Raw genomic sequence first — 21345 nt, forward strand, 5'->3', positions numbered from 1 at the left:
CAGTACAGTGGAAGAGGACCCTATGACTTAAGTAGGTCCGCCACTTTGGCTGCAAGCACATCCACACCTGCCTTGTCACAGCTTGCTAATTGTTGCATGACTTGTGTGTGAATTGGATTAAAGTGTTCAGTTGCAAGACGTAGTCAAGATGGCTGGAATGGAGACTGGATGCAGTGGATGACCAAGGCACCCTATGTGTCTTGCTGTGCTCTTAGTGCTCCACCTCATATTGCAAGGTCTGCTTTCCTGCCTGTTGACCAGCTGGTGGTTCCTCTGCGCAGTCCACTGGGTCCAGTCTTCACATGCAATGGGTGACAATCCATAACTCACTGAGGGTTTGAGATCCATTGGTTACCCTCAGCCTGGTTTAGCTGGCTAGTCAAAGTCGTTGCCCATGGTGTGGCCGCTGCTTCTTGGAGCCATAGGTGAGAGCTTAGCGCCATGTGGGGACCAAACGTGGACTAGCTGCCCCCAAGGAGGTACAAATGCTACCCCACCAGAGGTACTACCCCTCTATGAGCACCCCTTACACCACAGAAAAACCTACTGTTGTGACAAGGGGGTCTTTTTTCAGAAGAGCCTTCAGATTCTTTATCTTCACACTTGGTTCTTCTCAGATGATTTCTCTTCCAAGAAAAGATTTTAAGCAGCTTACCGAATGCATCATCCAGATTGGGAGATGATCTGCCTCTGAGGTCTGTGATGCAAAGTGGATGATCTTTTGTGATTGATGCACTATGAATCGTATTGATCCTGGTTGTTCCTTGCCTACTCCTGTAGCACATTTTCTACTCATCCTCTTTTATGAGTGAGTATGCTCAGTCTCCACTATCAACAGTTATAGGGCATCCATTTCTAACATGCTCAGATTTTCCAGGGGTCCAGCCATTGGCATTGATCCCATATAGTAGATCTCATTAAAAATTTTGAGCTGCAGAGGGCAGTGCCTTGCTCACTGATACCAAGTTTGTTTTGGGGTCAGGGCTTTGTCTAAACCCCCTTATGAACTGAATTTTGTGCTTAAAACTGTCTTTCTTGCTTTAGCCTCGGTAAAGAGAAGAAGATAGTTCCATGACTTTTCAGTATAGAAGGGTTGTTTGTTGAGGTTCAGTAGTAATCACAAGTTTGTTACTCTTTGTCAAACAGGTTTTTTTAGCCAAAATCCAGCTGCCTTCTGTACTTTCATGTCTTGTATAGATAGGCTACTCAGCCCAATTAGGGTGGTTAGGTTCAATTTGGCACCTTCAAAATGGAGAAGGAAGGGTAGGAAACTTATTTCCCTCTGGTTATTTTGTTGAAGGGCTCTGCTGATATTTCTGCATTCAGTATCTCTAGGTAGCTTACACTTACTGTTGAGAGGGTTTTTCTGTCATTCATGAGAATCAAAGTCAATGAAATCAGAGCTATTAATACCTCATGGGCACATTTCAGTCACTCATCATTTGCAGACATTATAAAGGCTGCATTATAGCGATTGCATATGACCTTCTCCTTTGTTCTGTGGCCATGTGGTCTAAAGCACTCGGCTTTACTGATCACTGTCATTTCATCTCTTCATGGGTTCAAGTATCCCACTCGGCCAATGTGGGTACATGTAAGTTAGAAAGCGTGCCAATAGCTCCCAAGGGTTTGTGGTTCTTACTAGGGTTTCCTGGGTTCTTCCTTCACTAGTTATACTGGCCGACAAGTACAGCCTATCTTGCTGAAAACGCCAATAAACCCACAACAACAACAACCTTTGGTCCTAATACATCTAAGTGACAGTGTTTTTTTCTATTGTCCAGTGATTGTGATACAAACAATGATTATAAACAGCAGTGAATTTGTTCTTCTGTAAGATGAGTAACTATGTGAGCGTATGGTTTGGCCTAGTGTGTGACATGATTGTCAGATATGCATTGTCTGTCAATCAGCATGTTGCTAATTCATGCTTCTAAAAAGAACTGCTGGGCCAGTTTTAATTCCACATGGTTGGAATGTTTCTCAGGACATGTTCTACCAGAATTGCATTTGGGGTGGCTCCAGTAGCAACATTGTGGCTTCTACATCAAGCATATGGAAAACCTATTTTCAACTTCTTCAGAATGACTGAGCTGGTTTTGATCAGACTTGGTATGAATGTTTTTCAGGATATACTTTCTTCGTATTTCTGGAGTTTCTCCTCCAGCAACAATGGCTTCCTTAACAATAGTATAGAAAACATGATTTCATCTTCTTGTGAATGGCTGAGCCATTTTTTAGGAATATTTATTAGGACAAATTCTATCAAATTATGTCTGGTCTTATTCCCCATGGAAGAGTGTAGCTTGCATAGCAACCATATGGAAAACCTATTATGCAACTTCTCCAGAAGGCCATTATTGGTTGGATTTGATTAAAATGTTTTGTAGGATATTGTGTTTGGCTTGGTGTATAGTAGTTGTGTGGCATTCTTAGCATCCAGATGGAAAACCTTTTTTTATTTCTTCTCTAGACTAAGCCAGTATACGTTAAACTCTATAGGAAGTTTTCAAAGTACATGTTTGGTATGGCTTTTCAAGCAATGGAATGGCTTCCATAGTAGCCTTATGGAAAACATATAGCTTCAGAATAGCTGAGTCAGTTGCGTTCAAACTTGTTAGAAATGGTCCTTTAGATGTGTTATGCAAGAATTTTCTTTACGATGGTTCCTCTGGTAATGCTGTGGCTTAGCAGCCAGATGGAAACCCTAAAAATGAAATATATCTCCTATAAAAAATTTGACTATTGTTACTAATATAAAGACTTTCTCTTCAAATATGACTGACCATATCAGACCAAATTTGAGGAGTAGTCAGATCAGTCTGATAAGTCATAAATAACTACCTTTCACACTCTTACAAAAGATGCCAATCCACATTCTAGACTATCTGTAGTTAATAAAAGTTAATGCACACTTAAATAAAGGGTCAGATACCATTAATTTCAACCAGATAGCTGTAAATTATCCTGGCATAGGTATATTCTAATCCAAGAAACCTGCATTATTACATGTACCTTATTTTGCCTTGTAGACAAATAAATGTGTCATTTGAGTGAGATCATACCCACCTGGGACTCTTTATTTCAGATATTACTGTTTAGCGGCTGCAGCTGCACTCATCAAATACGTTGAGTTTGTTCAGAACATGTACTTTGCACCTGCATCAATGAGAATTGTTTTCAAAGGCAGTGAACACACAACTATGATTGGTATGTTATTTCCTCTTGTAGATACTCTAGCTTTTCTCTAACTTTTCCATGGAATAAAATCCCAGGAGTATTCTTTGATCTGAAATACTTATAATAATTTCAAGAATCTGGAAAAGAAAAAAAAAGAGAAGGGCATGAAAGTGTGCAGAATCTGTTGCATGCATTCTTTTATGAAAAGTTTAAATGGGGGAGGGGGGTGTCAAAATACAATTTTTCTAGTATTTTATGTGACTCCCCCACTGTATTTTCTTAAGAGGGAATTTTCAGTTTTTAAGTTGAGGGGATGCGGTGTTAGATATAAGAACATTTTCTTTGATTATATTCTTACAGAAGTTTTCAACAAACTTGTACACACTAAATAAAATAACTTTTAATGAACACAAATAAAACTTGTATTTTTTATCTTCAGCATTAGCGCAGCAGCAGTGTGTTATGATAATGACACTATGTTGTATGCTTTAGCAACGTCGAATCGCTAATACTGAAAACTGCATATCTGCTATTGTGTAAATGTGCCAAGTGCATTTTGCTCAAAAACTTGTAATTAATAACTAAGTATTGAAAGTGCTGAATTGCTAAAGGTTATTTATTAAACACTTGATTGATCTAGAAGTCAAGCGCTTAATTCTATAATTAGATTATTACTATCAATGTTGCAGGTTTCATTACCCTCATGGTAGATCAACTGCATAATAATTCCACATGTGGTTAGTGACATTAAATTTAGTGTGAATTCATGCGATTGTGCATTCTGGATAAACCACTGTAATTATGCTCTGAGTTTATTATATATTCAGTTTTTTTTTCCATGTACATTTTAAAATAATATTATTATTAATAATATTAATAATAATAATAATAACAATAAAAATAATAATAAAATGACTTTATTTAAAGAGGTTCATTTGGTCAACTGATAATGGCTGATTTTGGCCCCCAATCAGATTCCTATGAAAAGAGGCCCATCTTCCTAAAATAGCTATTTTGTTCTTAACCAGGCATATGGCATGCAATGCACTTTTTTCTTTATAGTACAGTTTTGTTACTGAATAGTTCAGTGATATCAGTTTGATAGATTCATCATGAAAATAAAACAGTAGACAGATTCTTAGAAATGTATTTGTTTCAGTGTGCACCCTCCCCATCCCACCATCATTTCATCATCATTACTGTCACTTTAACAATTAGAAGTCATAAATAATTCTGTCTTTCAGGTACTTTGTAAAAAAATATTCTTACTCTGATGTAAAGAAGTTAAAAGAACCTATTATATCAACTGTATTAGTTTTTACAAAAAACAATTATTGAGATATTAAAGAAAAAAAACACAGGTTTAAAAGAATATGCTGATATATTGGGAATACATTCAGAACAAGAATGTATAAACACACACATGCGTAGGGAAACGCCCGCACACATGACATCAAGCTTTTTGAGCAGTGTTTTTCTTTTTCTAAAGGAGCTTCATTGCTCGAGGATAAATATAACTTATACCAGGTTTTAGACTGGCAATCATTATATTCATCATTTAATCTGAAATAATGTAGCAACTATGGTTGACAGTGTTATCAGTATTGACAATATTTCAGTTTGCATGTGTGCACACACACACATGTACATATGCAATACACATGTACAAATCAAGTTGAAAAATAATTTTAAAAAATGTATCAGACATTCAAACTGCAGCCATTGAACTGGACCATTACTGCCACATTTTTCTAGGTAAGGTCATTAACGAACCTCTCTCTCTCTCTCTCTCTCTCTCTCTGTCTCTCTCTCTCTCTCTCTGTCTCTCTCTCTCTCTCTCTCTCTCTCTGTCTCTCTGTCTCTCTCTCTCTCTCTCTCTCTCTCTCTCTCTTGTTCTAAGTAAAATATTTATGCACATATGTGCATGATACCCCAATTCATGTATGGCCTGGTCTACAGTGATGTTTAGAGAAGCATATAGGGTAGTATAATACCTTTGTAGCAGCTGCAGCTTTTGTCATCATCATTAGCATGCCATTACCAGCAGATTTGATCTTGTGTAATTTTGTTATATGGTATACAGTCAGAGGTTGAAGTCCTGTCACACTATTTTGAGCCATTGTTTATCAGCCCTTCCACTGGGCACTTTGATCCTTATGCTGGTTTTCTGATTGCGACTTGAAGTGCATGAGTGTAACCCATATCAAGGGGTGCATTAGCAATTTGGCCAAAGAAATGCAGTTGTTCAAACCTGATGGTTTCTGTGACTGGCAGTTTCTTCATTCTGTTTGATCTTTGCACTCATGTTGAGTGTGTGTGATATGAAAGAGGCTGTGGAGGTACCATTGATCAAAGTCATTAGCTTTTTAGTCATCACCATTGTAAGTATCCATGCTAAGCATCACCTGTGGAAGACCATGCAGCAAATGAGGTGGGATCAGTTTATCTTTAGCTAACCTTGCATATATTCCTTTGGCTGTTCCAGTTGCCAACTGGCTTACATGGTCAGAAGATAGCCGGTTTTGTGTAAATTACACCTCTCACCTTATTAGCCTACTTCCTCATCAAGCCATCTTCCTCCTTGAGTGGCATTGATTTTTATTGGTTATAAGTTCTTCTGTCACCCAAGCCATTTGTGGACTTCTTCAGCACCTCATTAGCTCATTTCTTGGTTTATTGCAAGCTATTGTGGCACCTAAGGGGCAAGGCCCTCAGCATACTTTGCCCTGCAAAGCAGTCCCTTACATGGTTGTTATTAGTATGTCACAGACATGAGGTTGGGCTTTATTAAATAATAATAATAATAGTAATATTAATAATAATAATATTAATCCAAAGTAAAAGCAAAATAAATAATTTCACTTATAGAATATATGTCAGAACCTAAATTCGAACATAAAAACATTTTTATTGTGAACATTACCAAAAAAAAAGTATAAAGTCAAGTAAGTTACAGCAAACCCTAAAATGGGTAATTTTACAGTGAAATAACAGACTGTAGAACAAATATAAATGAAATACAGGATGTAAAGCAAATGAACTGATGAATTTTAACAGAACACAATTCATAAAATGGAGAATGATGAATAATGCGAGTAACAATAAATGAAATGAAGATGTATTTCATAAGAAACTTAACCTTTTGCAAACAAAAGTCAGATATTCCTGGTTGGTTTTTTCCTTCAAGTTGTGAAAAGTTTTACAGCAAAAATGTTTTGAATTTGTATTGTGAGGTCAAAATATTCCTGTTTGATTGCATTATACTGTTCAGCAGTTCACATTAAAAAACATTCATGCTTTATTGCCAAACCAGAGAAATTTCTGCATTTATTTCCTGCTTCTGTTTTGATTTTGATACTTTTATCATGGAAATATGCAGAACTGCATGGAAAATACAGAATTCTATGGGAAATGTTCCAGGATTGAATTCAGAATATCTAGAGACAGGAAACTCATATTAATCAACACTCAGATCCCATATTAAAGTTTGGTGTGAAAAGCATACATAGATCGGTATGGTTGGTTGGTGGAATTTTAAAGATACTGTCAGCAATTTTATTTGGCTATATCATGCCAAAGAAATGGAAGTTAAGTCCTTTACCGAGAGCAAACCCATGCTTGGTGAGTATTGAACCTGCAACACTTGGATCATGAATCTGATGCTCTACCAAGAGAACTACTGCAGCTCCTGCATGAGACATAGTGTTCCGTTTTTCCTGTATTTGTCCTGTATTTTGGACCCGAATATGCGTGTACATTTTTTTGTTAAAAATCTTTTTTTTTTAAATTTAAAAAATCTAAATAAAAATTTCCTTGCAGTTTTCTATTTTGGACGGGCACTCAGTTCCATTTTTATAGAAATATATTGCATGTATATAGGAGTTCTAAAATATGATTGGTTCATCTGAAATCAAGGCTACCGTGCCTGTCTTTACCCCCATATTGGATTGTGCAAATAGTTGTTGCAATCACAGTATCTCATCTTTGTAATACTCGATGTCTAATCATGTAAGAAGGAAAGCAGATGATTCAGAATTTTCTCCAGGAAAGAAAAGGAAACAGAATTGAAAGGACAATTATGCTGTCTTGTTTAGATTTGTGAAACCATCTAGTAAAGGAGAAAACTTTACATTTTGAAATTGTGTAATGTGATTTCGCTACTGGTGATGAAAGTGCCCAAGACATAAAATAGCATGAAAGAACTAATAAACATCAGCTCACTGTTTCATCATGAACAATTCAGCATGAACTTACGACATATAAATACCAAAGAGAACCTTGATGTAATTTGATCGAAGTTCGGTTTACTTAATTTCTTTTAGAAACAAACCTTCCTTTTTCAGTTACTAGTGTTGCTGGTGATTTATTTTGCACATGTTTTCCAGACAGTAAAATCACAAAGTGCTAGAATGAAAACAGTTCAGAAAGAAAATCACACAAAATTCAGATCATGAGTGAAAGATGGTACAATTGAATTGATAATGATTATAAAAAAAAAACATGTTGTGAAAAAGGCTCCTCTAATTTATAGTATAAACAGCCTGTGTCTGAGTGTGTGTTGCACTCTTGTACCATTTAAATGGGCACCTGAATGGAACAGAAAGATCTAGCAGCTGGTCTAAACAAGAAACAACAGATGTGATCCTGCTTGACTTCAGCAAAGCAATTGATAAATTCCCTCATAAGTGCTTTGCAGCCAGTCTTCAACAGTATAGTGTCCAGGCAAGACCCTTGAGTGGATAAACAGCTTTTTAGATGAAATAAACCAGCAGGATGTCATTTTCATCAGCCCCTGGAACAGTCATGGGTCATTGGCTGTTCTTGATCTACATCAATGATTAGCCTTTGGGTGATGAATCCCAAGTCAGCCTTTTTGCTGATGACTGCTTGCTGTACAGAGTAATCAACTTGGACCAGGATGCAGTATGGTTACAAGCTGATATAGACCACTATAAAGATGGGAAAATGACTGGCAAATGGAGTTAAATCCTGACAAATGTGAGGTCATCCAAATCACCAACAAGAGACGGATCATTCCAGCCAATATATAGCATCCATGGTCTGAAACTAATGATGACATCCAAGACCAAATATTTTAGAGTCACCATTTGTAACACCTTGTCATGGAACAGCCATATTGACTCTGTTACCAAGAAAGCAAACAACACCATAGCATTCCTTCACAGAAATCTGTCTACATGCCCCAAACAAGTAAAGACTACATGCTATAAATCCTTAATACACTCACAGTTGGAGTATGCATTGACCATTTGGGACCTATCTGCCTAAGCAAACATTGACAAACTTGAAGCAGTACAACAAAGTGCAGCACAGTTTACTAATGGTGATTATTGACTAACCAGCAGTGTCTCCACCATGCTCCAACATTTGGGATGGGAAGAACTTCAAGCTTAATAACAACAAGCTAAAGCTGTTATGATGTACCAGATTGTACACCAGCTAATTGACATCCCAGTAGCACCATACCTCCATCAGACAGGATCTCACACTAAAGGGGATTTATGCAGATTTCTCATCCTCTTCACTAGAGTCAATGCATACAATGAATCCTTCTTCCCATCAGGCACCTTAGCCAACGTTAATTCCATTGATACTTTCATAGCAGGGGTTGGTACAGGGATTGCTTAGCTCCAGACCAGGGATGTTTTTAACCTGATTTTAGATGCACTTGGGCTTGCCATCGCATGTACATAGTTCACACCATGTACAAGTATGTTCCAGAGGAACCCAGTCCATTGTTGGAAGAAGAAGTACCGGGTTCCCCATTCAGAAGATGTAAGAGTGCAACACATGCAACTTTGACATTAAATAATTATGTATGATACTGTCCTACTTTACTGAGGTTGTAAATAGTTACCTATGCATTAAAGTTTTAAAAATCAGTTGTGTTTCTGAAAATCAGTATTTTGTCATAAGCTTTCAGTATTTTTTACTCTGGGGTTGGCATCTTTGATGAGAAATTCATAAAAAGGGATCTTCGGAAAGTGAGTCACCATATTCCATGGAACCCCTGCTATTTCTATTTTGTTTCAATCCTGCATTTAATAGAGACAAAGGTATAATTTTTGGCAGTATCAACGTTACGATTTGTATTCGTGTTTCATTTTTAAAGATGAGACCCCATGTTATGCAGAACCCTTGATTGTACAAGATTTTCAAAATGTCAGTCATTTTGTTTAATATAAATGATTTGCAACAAGCAGTACAATTCTAATAAAATGAAAGGTCAAATAAAAAAATGCCTTGCTCATACATTTAAGATTACAGATTGATTATTAGAGAAAAATTATAAAGATAACTTGTAATGAAAGAAGAACAGTCCCGTTTCCATTTTGTCAAACCTACTTTGGCCTAAACTGGACATATCAATTTAAATAGCATCTGTGTCTGTTTATTTGTCACCCAAGATTAAGGTGATTGTTAATGTTTTTTTAGATTAAGTTGAATGTTGAAGTTTGCTATTTCCTAGATAAATTAACAGAGGGATTGATGAAAATACATGTATTTGATTCCTTTGTTCAGAATGTGAAACACACAGAAGGTCGTAAACAAAATTATTGATGTATTTAGTAAAATTACTTAATAATCCTTTTTGCATAAATATCAGATTAATTTGATGAATAATTCTCTTGTTGCTTGTCTCTATAGATGCAACCACTGCTCGAAACTTGGAGCTGCTTACTAACCTGAGGGATGCAAAGAGTGACCACACACTTTATGGTGTTCTGAACTACACCAAGACCCCTGGAGGGGCCAGACTACTTCGATCAAACATTCTACAGCCTCCATCGGGTAGAAAACCTTCGCAAAGTCTCAGATTGACTTCAGCAATTTAATATATTTTGTCATCTTGTTCTTGAAGTTTTTGAAGTTGTATTATAGTATTATACCTTTTTATGTTTCATATTCTGTGAAACTCCATTTCATGCCTCCACCATGTGGATGGAGCGGATATATATTTCTGCTAATGTCCTTCATGTCATGTCTGTCAAAAATTTTATTTTCTCTGATATGTTAAGAAGGATAGCAGTGATTGAAACTAAAATTTGGTATATGGCTTTATACTAAAAGACCTCAGTTATGTTAAATTTTCTGAAGAAATTGTATGGAGTTATTGCCAGCCATCTGTGATTTAAATCTTTGTCCTTCATTTGAATTATATTAAATTTGGTGGGGGAATCCATGTTACATTGACTCAATCTGTTTCTTTTGTTTAACTCTTCTGGTCTATGATCAAAGGAGTTTATGGGGAAGTTTCTTGTGTGTCATGCAACCATCAGTTTGTACAAGTTTATTATTACCACTGCATATAATCTACTTGGAGGATTGCCATGAAACTTACACACATAGCTTTAAATGGGGTTTTCACTAAGAGACTAGTTGGTCTTAAAAAAAATGGTGCCTATCTTACATCCAATATGGCCACCATGACAGCCAGCTTACAAATCTTGTTACTGCTACTCCTTCTGACATCCATTACAGCTGCCAGAGGAGTCGTCTTAAAAATCCTGTTGTCATGCTTAAGTCTATATCAGAGATTGTTAAAATGTTCAAAAATTAATAGCAGGTAATGGTCTTATCTTCGATTCCTGAAAATTCTTGTCAGGTATTGCTTCATTTCCTTCAAGGAACTCTTGTTCATACACTCAGGTATTATTTCAGACATGGCCATTTGCTCTATCCTTGTCTTATTGTTTTCTTTCCTATTTTTAATTTTTGTATTACTTGAATCAGAAAGGTAATTTTATGTTGAACAAGTCATGATATTGTTGAAAAGTTCACAAACTCTGATTGCTGCTATCTTAATCTTGAAATCTAAATTTGTTAATTTGTTGTGTCATGTAAAACATAATCAGGATAAAGCAATCATGTTTCTGACAGCACAATCATTTTCATTATTGGCATAGGCATCAGCATCAGTATTAAGCTGCATTAAGCTATTTTTTCTGAAAAGGATGTGTATGTTTATTGGTTGTTGCCTCCAAGTCCTTCTCATCATATATGGCTGGTTAAAGCTTTACAGATGTCCCCTCATTAACTTTATGTATACCAAAAGGCTTTATTGTTTTAATTTTGATAAAGAATTTCGAATGATGATCCTCTTTCTGTTTTTTCCTAATATTACAATTTTTCTGCACTTAAGGTTTCCAGATTAGAACTTGACTTCCTTTAGATATTTCCTATTAGGAGGGTTTTCTTTCTTTCTTCTCTTTACAAGTTGCAAGTCATTAGTGACCTTTGCCCCTATTTGTTTTAAAATTGTATTATTTTTCTTTCAAGATGTGTTCTATAATTTTATTTTCTTTGATTGGGGTGTTATGGGTAAAAGTTTCCAAAGTTGTATGTATGTCATATTTTATTTATATATACTGAATGTATGTATGATTTCTCTCACTCTTATGTCTTACATGGTTTCCATTTTTTGTTATTTATGTATGCTTTCTTATATGTATGTGTGTGTGTGTGTATTTATTTATTTATATATATATATATATGTGTGTGTGTGTGTTCTCCTTAATTGTGTTTCTTCTTTGCTTTTATATTTTTTTTTTACATGATATATTTTTTGTTCTTTTCTGTTGTAAGTATGTATGTATACGTTTGTATTTGGTGTAAACTGAGGACATTCATGAGATTACACACCAACTATTTTAGCCTAGAATAAAGTAAAATCATGATTTATAGGATGGTCCCCGTTTGCACGCTTGGTTCTTGTTCACAATTTTGCAGTATATCTTTCTTTCAAAGCTGGCGATACACATGTCCGAAACCATGTCCTTGATTGCCTGGTGGAAAACTTGTAGAGAGATCTCCGCTATCAAATTACATGTTGCAGAAATATATTATCTCCCTTTATATCCAAGCATCAGATACCAACTACTTAGCTAAACTATAAGAAGATAAGCTGGTGCATATAATGGTCCCTGGTATTTTTTATTAATATTTCATGCATGTGAGAGAATAGTATTGGGAAACTCATGATACATTCATACCATACATGTCCAATACATGCAAATAAATCTACGACATGTACGAAAGAGGTACATCAAAATGCTATTGAAAATAGGCATGAATACATTGTAGAGTTGTTCCGAAATTGCCTAATTATCTGACCCATCTGTAAAGTTAAAATGTCCTGTTTGCGGCGAGATTTTACACACATAAAGATATTGAAAAGACATCCCTGATATGCAAAATTTATTTTATGATTATTAAATGAGCTATATCCGCCCCATTTCATCATTTGCCTACTTAGTATTCAAACAGGAGAGAACATGTGAATAAAGTGAAAAATTCCATTAAGGTGAGATCGAATTACTACTAACTGAATTAGGAAGTTACATGCACAGAATTTCAGTAAATATATAAAAAGATAAATTTATGACACAGAAGTTGAACATTTATCATTAAGAAGATCAATCCCAAAATGATACAGTTAATTACAGCAATATGTTTTTCATTATCATTTTCTTAAGACCTGCGACTACACAGGCAAGCAATCATAAACTGTTGAATGCATTCAGTGTTCTTTTAAATGTAAATACTTGCTTCATTTGGTGATTGGATGACTTTGCTTTACATGTCATGAATTATATTTGTATTGATAATTCTGTGGTAAATGAAGTCTTATTAAAGCAACACACAAAATGTAAAAACAAGGCATCAATCTATATTGTTTTCCCAAATTTAAAGAGGTTTTTAACAATAGCCAAAATGCTTAGGATGTTCTACTGGACCAACTTGTATTTATAACTTAAAAGAACATTTATTTAGAGCTGCATTAGACTGTAATATTCTTAATTTTAGTCTTGTTTCAGTATGTTTTATACAGAAGGCAAGGCAGGAAAAACTGTTTACAACTTCCAATCAGCAATGCATAGCACCTTTATGTGGTACCTTAGCACCTTTATGTGGTACCTTGAATTAGCAAATGTATAAACTAAGTAATTTGTAACGTGAACCAAGAGAGTGTTTTACCATTAAAGTATATTCTTGTTCATTCATGGCTTCAAAACAATAAAACAGGATAAACTGTTTGCAAAAAGGTATTAGAAAATTATCCCCATCAACTAACTCTATACATAAATACTCTCATAGAACTCTGTTCTTCGTTTCTGCAAGTACTGATCTTTATAGCTCTTTAGGAGGTTTCAATTCAGTTAACATAGATAAGTTATTGTCCTTGTTTTTAGTCTATCCTTATTCTTTGTGTTGAGGTTGAGATAAAACACTATACAGATTATAACGGAAATAATGTATGCATCATAGATTTATTCACCCAGTGGCTTGAAAAATACAAAGTCTCTGAAATACACAATATGGGTAATTCAAACATTTGTTCTTATTTTCATCATTACATCTGCACATGCCTGAAAGAGAGGGGGAGAGAAGATTTGAACGTATATTATGCAACAAAGATATTGCTCTATTTTGTCAAAAAGCAAATAGTCATTGCCAATAAGGTGAGTTTCCTGCCATAAATGCTCAGATCTAGCCAAATAGTATTGTTACAAGCCATGGAAATTTGCTTGACTGAGCGGTGTCTAACCCTGGCGTGATTCCGCTAGAAATCATAAGTCTACCCCAAATTTCCAAAGACTTCATACAACTTCAGTTGTAAATTAGAATGATCGACGTGTCCATTCTATACATAAATTTTTCACTAATCAGTGCAAGACCACAAATCTCAAAACTTGCCAAATATCTATCAACCACACACCTGCATGATTTCTCTTCATCAGCTCTCCGTATGATCAGCAGTTCACGCAATAGAAACTATACAACTATCCCCTAACACAGAGAACTATTTTTACTGCACCACCTTAGGCCAGTCAGTTTATGGTTTCAAGGCACATTTTGCCAGTACAGCTGCATCACATTTGCCACCATGGCGACATAAATGGTATCTGCCAAGTCTCTTCTTGTTTATTCCTTTGTGTAATTTACCGGTCTCCTACCTTAAATACTGCCACTGCAGTCACACCACCAGTGTACACCATTAGGTTTTAATGGGAGCTATATTACTCCAGGGATACTCATCCAGCTTTGACCTGGTTTCACTAAACGTCAACCATGGCATCATGGAAACTCACTAACATTTCACTCAGTGATGTTTGCTCCTACTAATTGGCTAATTATTTCGGGCTAAGGATTATTTCCATTGCATCAAGTTCCGATAATTAAATAAGTAACCACACAAATCTAAGAATTCCTTAAAATGGTGTGCTATAACCAAATGTACATACACCAAATTTATTACAGTATGATCTCCAAAATGGTGGATTAGTCTGCAGCATGTTATGTCATACTAAAGTCTAATTGCAGGACAATCAATCAATCAATAAATTGATCAGTCAGTCAATAACAACAAGATATATATTCAAATAATATTGTAATTGCCCTAAAGAACAGTTGTAGACAAAACCCTTATAAAGGAGGTTACAGTTACTTAATACTAGTATGTGATTTGGATTTGATTTAAACATAGCTTTAACAATCTTTCAGTCATATTGCTGTGATGTCTGCAGTGTGGCAGTTTAAAGTGATGTCAAGCCCTGGGGCATGATGTCCCACGAAGTCACTTTATTCTGATACCAGGCCAGTTAGTCCTAATACTAACCTCTTAGTGCTGAGCGCCTAGCGAGGCAGCTGTTGGTACCATTTTTATGTCTTTGTTATGACTCGGCCTTGGTTCGAAAACCCACAACCTCCCACATCGGAGGCGGACGCTCTAACCACTAGGCCACCTGAGCGTTCATATTGATTGTTAAGACTGGAATAGATATGCAAACATGTCCTTGTTGGTCATAATGTACCAATGTCCATGGTCTCCGTGATTTTGTCAAAAAGTGTCCGTCCTAAGTTTGCATGGATTATACAGAATATTTGTGTAAACTTTTGAGTCCTCACTTGCATTGCTAAATTTCATATTCCTTAGAACTGATAATACAGATCCCTCCTTGATACGTCACCATTTGTTATTAATTTACTGCCTGAAACTATATTTCTTTTCACTTTAGGATCGCTAGAACAAATGTCCTCGATTTGATAATAGTAGGCAGAATTAATGTTTAACACAAATAATACTATAATACAGGTTAGAGAATTTTTAATTCGTACTCTATGGAGATTCGAACCCAGATCTGCGGGTAAATGGCACCCATCGCCTTGCCTGCACTCATGAGCCCATATTCCCTCACAACTAAGCACACATAACAAAAAAATGATGCTACTCAGTCAGTGTTATATGCACTCATGTGTAGCAGACACACTCACATGACAACCTAGTAATTAATTCTCATCTATCTACAGTCATTCCGGATTCCTATGAAAGAAATCAAGGTATAAAGAATAAATTATAGAGAATTATAAATATACACCAGACAGAAGGGAAAGTGCTATCCCTTGATTGTATAGAAGAATGCTTGATAATAGTAGGCAGAATTTATATTTAATACAAATAATACTATCATACATGTTAGACAAATTTTAATTCGTACTCTATGGTGAGTCAAACCCATGTCTGCGGGTAAATGGCACCCATCTCCTTGCCTGCATACACGAGCCCATATTCTCTCACGACTAAGCACACATCACCAAAAAATGGTACTACTCGATCGGTGTTATATGCACTTGTATGTCAGACACACTGTGTTAATGTGTTAAATGGAACAGCCCTTACTTTATGTTCATGCTTAATGCTTGACTTCCTAAAACATACAGATATTAGACTTACATGCAGCAGTTTGCTTGGTACATGTCATCTTCTGACAAGAATGCAAGTTTTGCTACTTTTCTGCTTAAGTATGGGTCTTGGAGAGTACTACTCACCATGGTTAAATATAGGTCATAGTCACAGTGTTTCAGTGATAATATTAAAATTTTACATTTAACTCAGTTTCTGTGATACTTGTATTCATTTATGAAAATTTGTAGGTGTATTGATGTTGGAGGGTAACTTTCCACCTGTAAAAGTAGGATACCATGATTACCCTTGTACTACCAAGTCTTTTGGATCATACCTTGATCCCATGGGAGAAAAATAACATTTCTGGGATTTTGTTTTAGAAAAGCCCTAGAAAAGGTTGTATCAGAAATCTAATATTTTGAAAGTTCTAGAAGTATAAGTAATGTCATGATTATTTCAACAATTTAGAACTCAAATTCTCAAAATTTAGGTGACCTTTGAAGACTGTATCAATGTCATAATCATAGAACCATTGAATAATATTAGCAAATGATGCAGTAGCAGTTAATTGAGAAAGAAAATTGTTTCCTTATGATGGCTAAATACTAATACTTCATGTATATTTCTTGTTCGATTAGTCTCTAAATACTAACCTAGTGACATGTTTTCCCACATTTCCTAGCCAGTTCTGGAATGGTCACTTGCAAGAAAATAAAATAACATCATAAACTTAATGAATGACTATACTGGAGGCTAAAACTTGTTTAAAAATTTGAAACGTGTTTATGTTGTAAAAAATTTTTTATATCCCTGAATCACAAATTATCAGTGTAAAAATTAAGTTTTGCAGATTAAGTTGATTGTGAAATGATTCTTTTTACATGCAGATTTGGAAACTATTACAACCCGCCTGGAGGTGGTATCAGAGCTGACGGAAAAGGAAGAGATATTTTACAATATACAAGCCATCATTCAGAGGTTTCTGGACATCGATCATCTACTGTCTTTGTGTATACAAATACCCAAGCAGGAAAGTGTCAAAACAGCTGAGAGTAACATTACAAATGTTATCCATCTCAAACACACATTACAGTTAGTTCCACCATTCAGAGAAGCTCTTCGAGATTGTGAAAATCCACTTCTCAAAGCTTATTACAAAGTAATCAGACAACTTTGATAAAAAATTATTTCCAGGTTTCATTTTTTTTTTTTTTTTTGTGCCTGTGAAGCATTGGCGAGACAAAGATATCATTTTCAAGATGTTGTCTTTTTTATCACTGGTAAATGTATACATGTAAAGTTTAGATTTTTTGTTTAGCTTTTTGAAGGTTGTATTTTGTAGGTTATTTTTTTAAACCCATATACATTTTTAATATTCTTATTTTGTGTAATTCACACTTTTATAGTGTTCGTGAGACATTTTCATGTGTTTTATGTTGCCTGTGTACAAACTTTTTATGCCCTTATGTATTAACTTCATGTTGTCAAGCACTATGGGCTTTTTAAAAGATTAAGTGCCCTATTAAGTCATCATTATTATTATTATTAATTAGCCAGTGGCCAATTGATAATGAGAAGGCTGCATACATATATCAAACGTAACCCAATATGAGGAGTTAGACAGGTACTTCTTCCAGCTTTGGCAAGTATATAGTCCATATTGCTGTGTCAAAATGGCATCTGTCTCTGTCATCAGATGTATAGTCACTTATGGTCAGTTTGATCAAATGGGTGTAAATGCAGTATTATAACATCATGGTGGTATGTTACAGGTCAGTAATATCACTGATGTAGCACAACAGACAATGTTAATTTGGCATGTACAACCTCAGTCTTGTGTGACACTTTAACATTCTCTATGTTTCTTTGATTTTCTAACATGTAGCTGATTGTTGGGTTTGAAGAATTATTTGTCAATCACAAACAGTTTAAATGTACAGCATTTAATATGCTATCTTAACACATCCTTTGATAACTACTTAGCAATGGTATATCTTTAGACACAAATTGAGGACCATCAGTAATATTATTTCAGGGAAATCTCCTGACCTGTCTTTAGTTTGATATGAGACTGAACAGTCTGGGTGATGGGTGTGCACTTGAAAAATTCAGCAAGATTTTTATTTTATCAGTTACATGCTCATTAGTGCTCAGTCTCTTTTTGGGATTGTAACTACTGTATGATGTTTAAATGAGTGGATGTTGACATGTTGACCAGGCCATTTTAAGGCTAATAAAAAAGTCTATCAAATGCTTTCATGAGAAATATGTCTGACTGCCATCACTGCCTTAAGCTGTGTAATAATGGGCATGGGGGCCAAATAATAAACAATGAGCTGTGCTTGTCAAAAGATGTTGGATCATTGGGTAACTCAACCAAAACTTGGTCACTGTGACCTAATCATTTTTGAGGGACTTCCAGCTATTCATTCATTAAATCCTGAATATCTTCAACCCTATTTCACCTATACTTATTAAAATTGGTATGTGGATGCATATCAAGAGGTCTATTCCCACTGATAACAACTAGTTCATTCTGACCTAATTTTAGCCCCTGAGCGACTTTTGTGTTCATTACACAATATCTTAAACCTAATTTCACTCATAGTTGTAAAAATTGATGTGTAGATACATTTCAAAGAGAATAATTCAACCATTGACAAAGTAGGTCAATGAGACCCAATTTTCAAAATGGACTGACTTATTTATTTTCAGCAGTTTATTACACCCTCAATATCTTGGATCTTATTTTGCCTGCACTTATGAAAGTTGTGGATACATATCAAGGAGTCTTATCCTGCGATATCAAAACTAGATCAGATATGGCCTATTTTACATACCTGAGTAACTTGTCTTTTCAGCTATTCACTTGTTACATCCTCATCATCTTGGATCCTACTTTACCTCCACTTATGGCATGTGTATGCATCTCAAGAAGGGTGATGGCATGTGTATGCATCTCAAGAAGGGTGATTTGACCTTACAAAAGCCAGGTCATCAGTACCTAATTCTTACACTTGAGTAACTTTTGTATTTTCTGTTGTTTGTTCAATCCACAATATATTGAAAAATTATATGTGGATGCATCTTGAGGACAAAATTTGACTAGATATGTGAAAACTTTTGTAAACATCTACTGGGTACCCATTGATCTTAATGATTAGCTACCTGGGCACATGATCAAAGGGAAATTGTATTAAATGTGTACAAACATGAACTGCTTTGTTGTAGGTTGACACTGGCATGAACAGTGGGCAAAAGTGTGTTTTTTCAGTGGTCAAAGTGTACAACTTGGGATGTATTTTGTAAGTCACATCTTTCAAAAGGGGCGAATTTTCATCAGAGTTGCATCTTTGAAAAATAAATTGGCCCAACTGGATAGATAGATACTTTATATAGATATATATGAAGGAAGGAAGAAAATAAACTTAAGAACAAAACTGTAAAATATAATTTTATTATTGAGAGGAATAGGTCACAAATAAATTGACAACTTACAATTTGTTCTAATTAAATCCACTAAAATCCACATTGCTTGACATTTTAAATCCATTTATATGATAAATCCCATTAATTCAATTATTGGTCACATACCAGTACAAAAATAGTTCATTATGATCTGATTCATAATATCCCGTAATATATTAATCCCACATGTCTTACAAATAAAGAATGGAAGACAAGTCCTAATTTTTTTAATCCACAGTATACTATAAATGTCACAACCTAATGACATCATGGTATAAAGTCTGATAATTCATCTTCATAGATATATTTCTGAAATCCTCCATTGTTGTCAAGTAAATCATTGTGGTCTAGTCATAAATATTGACTGACACTCTTTCCTTGGCCTCACTGTCATATATGGGTGCTTATGTGGAGATTGAGCTTGGGCTTTGTAAGTAATACTTGGATCATACAGTTTTTAAAATTTGTTAAAGGTTGCAGCTTAACACATGTCAGTTGTGTGGCAAGGTCAAATAACCACCCTCTGTTACTCGCCACAAAGTAAGTTTCACTTGTGCCTCAATTAAATGGTTGTCCAATGGGAAAACAAGCTAAGTTATTAAGGTCAGAGATTTACTGGAAGAGGCAGAACTCTTCTTGGCACTGAACAAGTACATGTATTAAATTGATGGCTTGATTGAAAAGTTTGTCAACTTGAAAATAAATTGAGTGCTGCCTTTACAAGCCAAGGGCTTATGGGATCACTTGCACTTGCAGAAGACTTGTATACTGTAAACATTTACCTGATTTCTCATTTTATTAACTGGGTTAGTATGAGTAGGTGAGTATCCAAATACCTGTTGACATCATTAAATTCCACCATACCAAATGTAGCTCACTGTGACCAAATTTTCAGATCTGAATGACTCATAATTACCTCCATGATAGTTTGTATATTGTCGTCTGCTCCATATGTGGTGCTGCTGGTAAGGGAACAACCTTACTTAACATTTTGTTGAATTTAATCACCCTAGTTCAGTAGCTAAAGCATTAGACTTGTGACCTGAAGGGTGCAGGTTTGATTCCCAGTGTTTTATCAATTTGGCTCGTCTACCACAGTGTGCAGGGCAGCAGAACTATAGTTTTCACATTTTGTTTATTAGCAATAGAGTTAGCTGTGCCAACAAGGCTCTGTCATCAGATGGTATGTTCGCTGGTAATCTGATTGGTCAGTTTGATGACATGGATATAAATGCAATCCATATGACATTATGATGGCATGTCTTAGACCATTGTGATGTAACACAACAATATTTTCATTGTTTTTATACTTTTTTGGCATGAAGTATACTGTGGATATAAAATCTTAAACATGCAGACTGGATATGATTTCTAGAGTCATAAATAGCCTGAAACACAAAATATGTTCAGTCAAGGGAACCTTGACCTTACTCACTGTCATGGGTGTGTCCTCTGGCAAGGTACTTCATATCATGTGTACAATATAACCATGACGTATTTATTGCACTTTTGTAAAACCAAACAATACAATGGCAAAGCAAACATTGTTGAGTATTTAAGCTTAAATGTTTTTCTTGCATTAAAGCTTGCATATGTAAAAGTTACAAGCCTAATCTGTTATAATTTACTGAATTATTTCAGTCTCTAGATGATCCAAGATTTGAAACCATTATGTCTAAGATCAACATAGTTATTCATGAGGACACTCACTACCAAACAGGAGCACTCAACATGAGGACACAGAAATGTTTTGCAGTGAAGGTAAGCAAGGATCTTATGAGAAAACTGTATTATGGTTTGGCTATTTATTGTGACCAATTGAGAGTCATTCATCTTTCAGATATGTATACCATAGACTATTACAAATAAATAGAATGGTTGATTGAATTAGTTGAGACCTTTATTAAGTGCTTCATTGTAACCATTATTATATTTTTTGGTCATGGAAATTTTTTAAACAAGACTTCTTAGAAATAGCTCTCAGACAA

At 35.3% G+C, this 21345-nt stretch overlaps 1 protein-coding gene across 1 annotated transcript in view; it reads left to right on the plus strand.

Moving 5' to 3' along the window:
• Positions 1 to 21345, plus strand: part of LOC149803388 (mutS protein homolog 4-like) — a 182656-nt gene that overhangs the window by 76190 nt on the left and 85121 nt on the right. The window contains exons 8-11 of the mRNA XM_089953095.1: positions 3089 to 3210; positions 9850 to 9993; positions 16777 to 17048; positions 20999 to 21118. Coding sequence (XP_089809221.1) covers positions 3089 to 3210; positions 9850 to 9993; positions 16777 to 17048; positions 20999 to 21118 — 658 coding nt within the window. The remainder of the gene's footprint in view (positions 1 to 3088; positions 3211 to 9849; positions 9994 to 16776; positions 17049 to 20998; positions 21119 to 21345) is intronic.

The sequence above is a fragment of the Sinohyriopsis cumingii genome, chromosome 3 (assembly GCF_028554795.1).
Source record: "Sinohyriopsis cumingii isolate HCF-2022 chromosome 3, ASM2855479v2, whole genome shotgun sequence".
Taxonomy (NCBI): Eukaryota; Metazoa; Mollusca; class Bivalvia; order Unionida; family Unionidae; genus Sinohyriopsis; species Sinohyriopsis cumingii.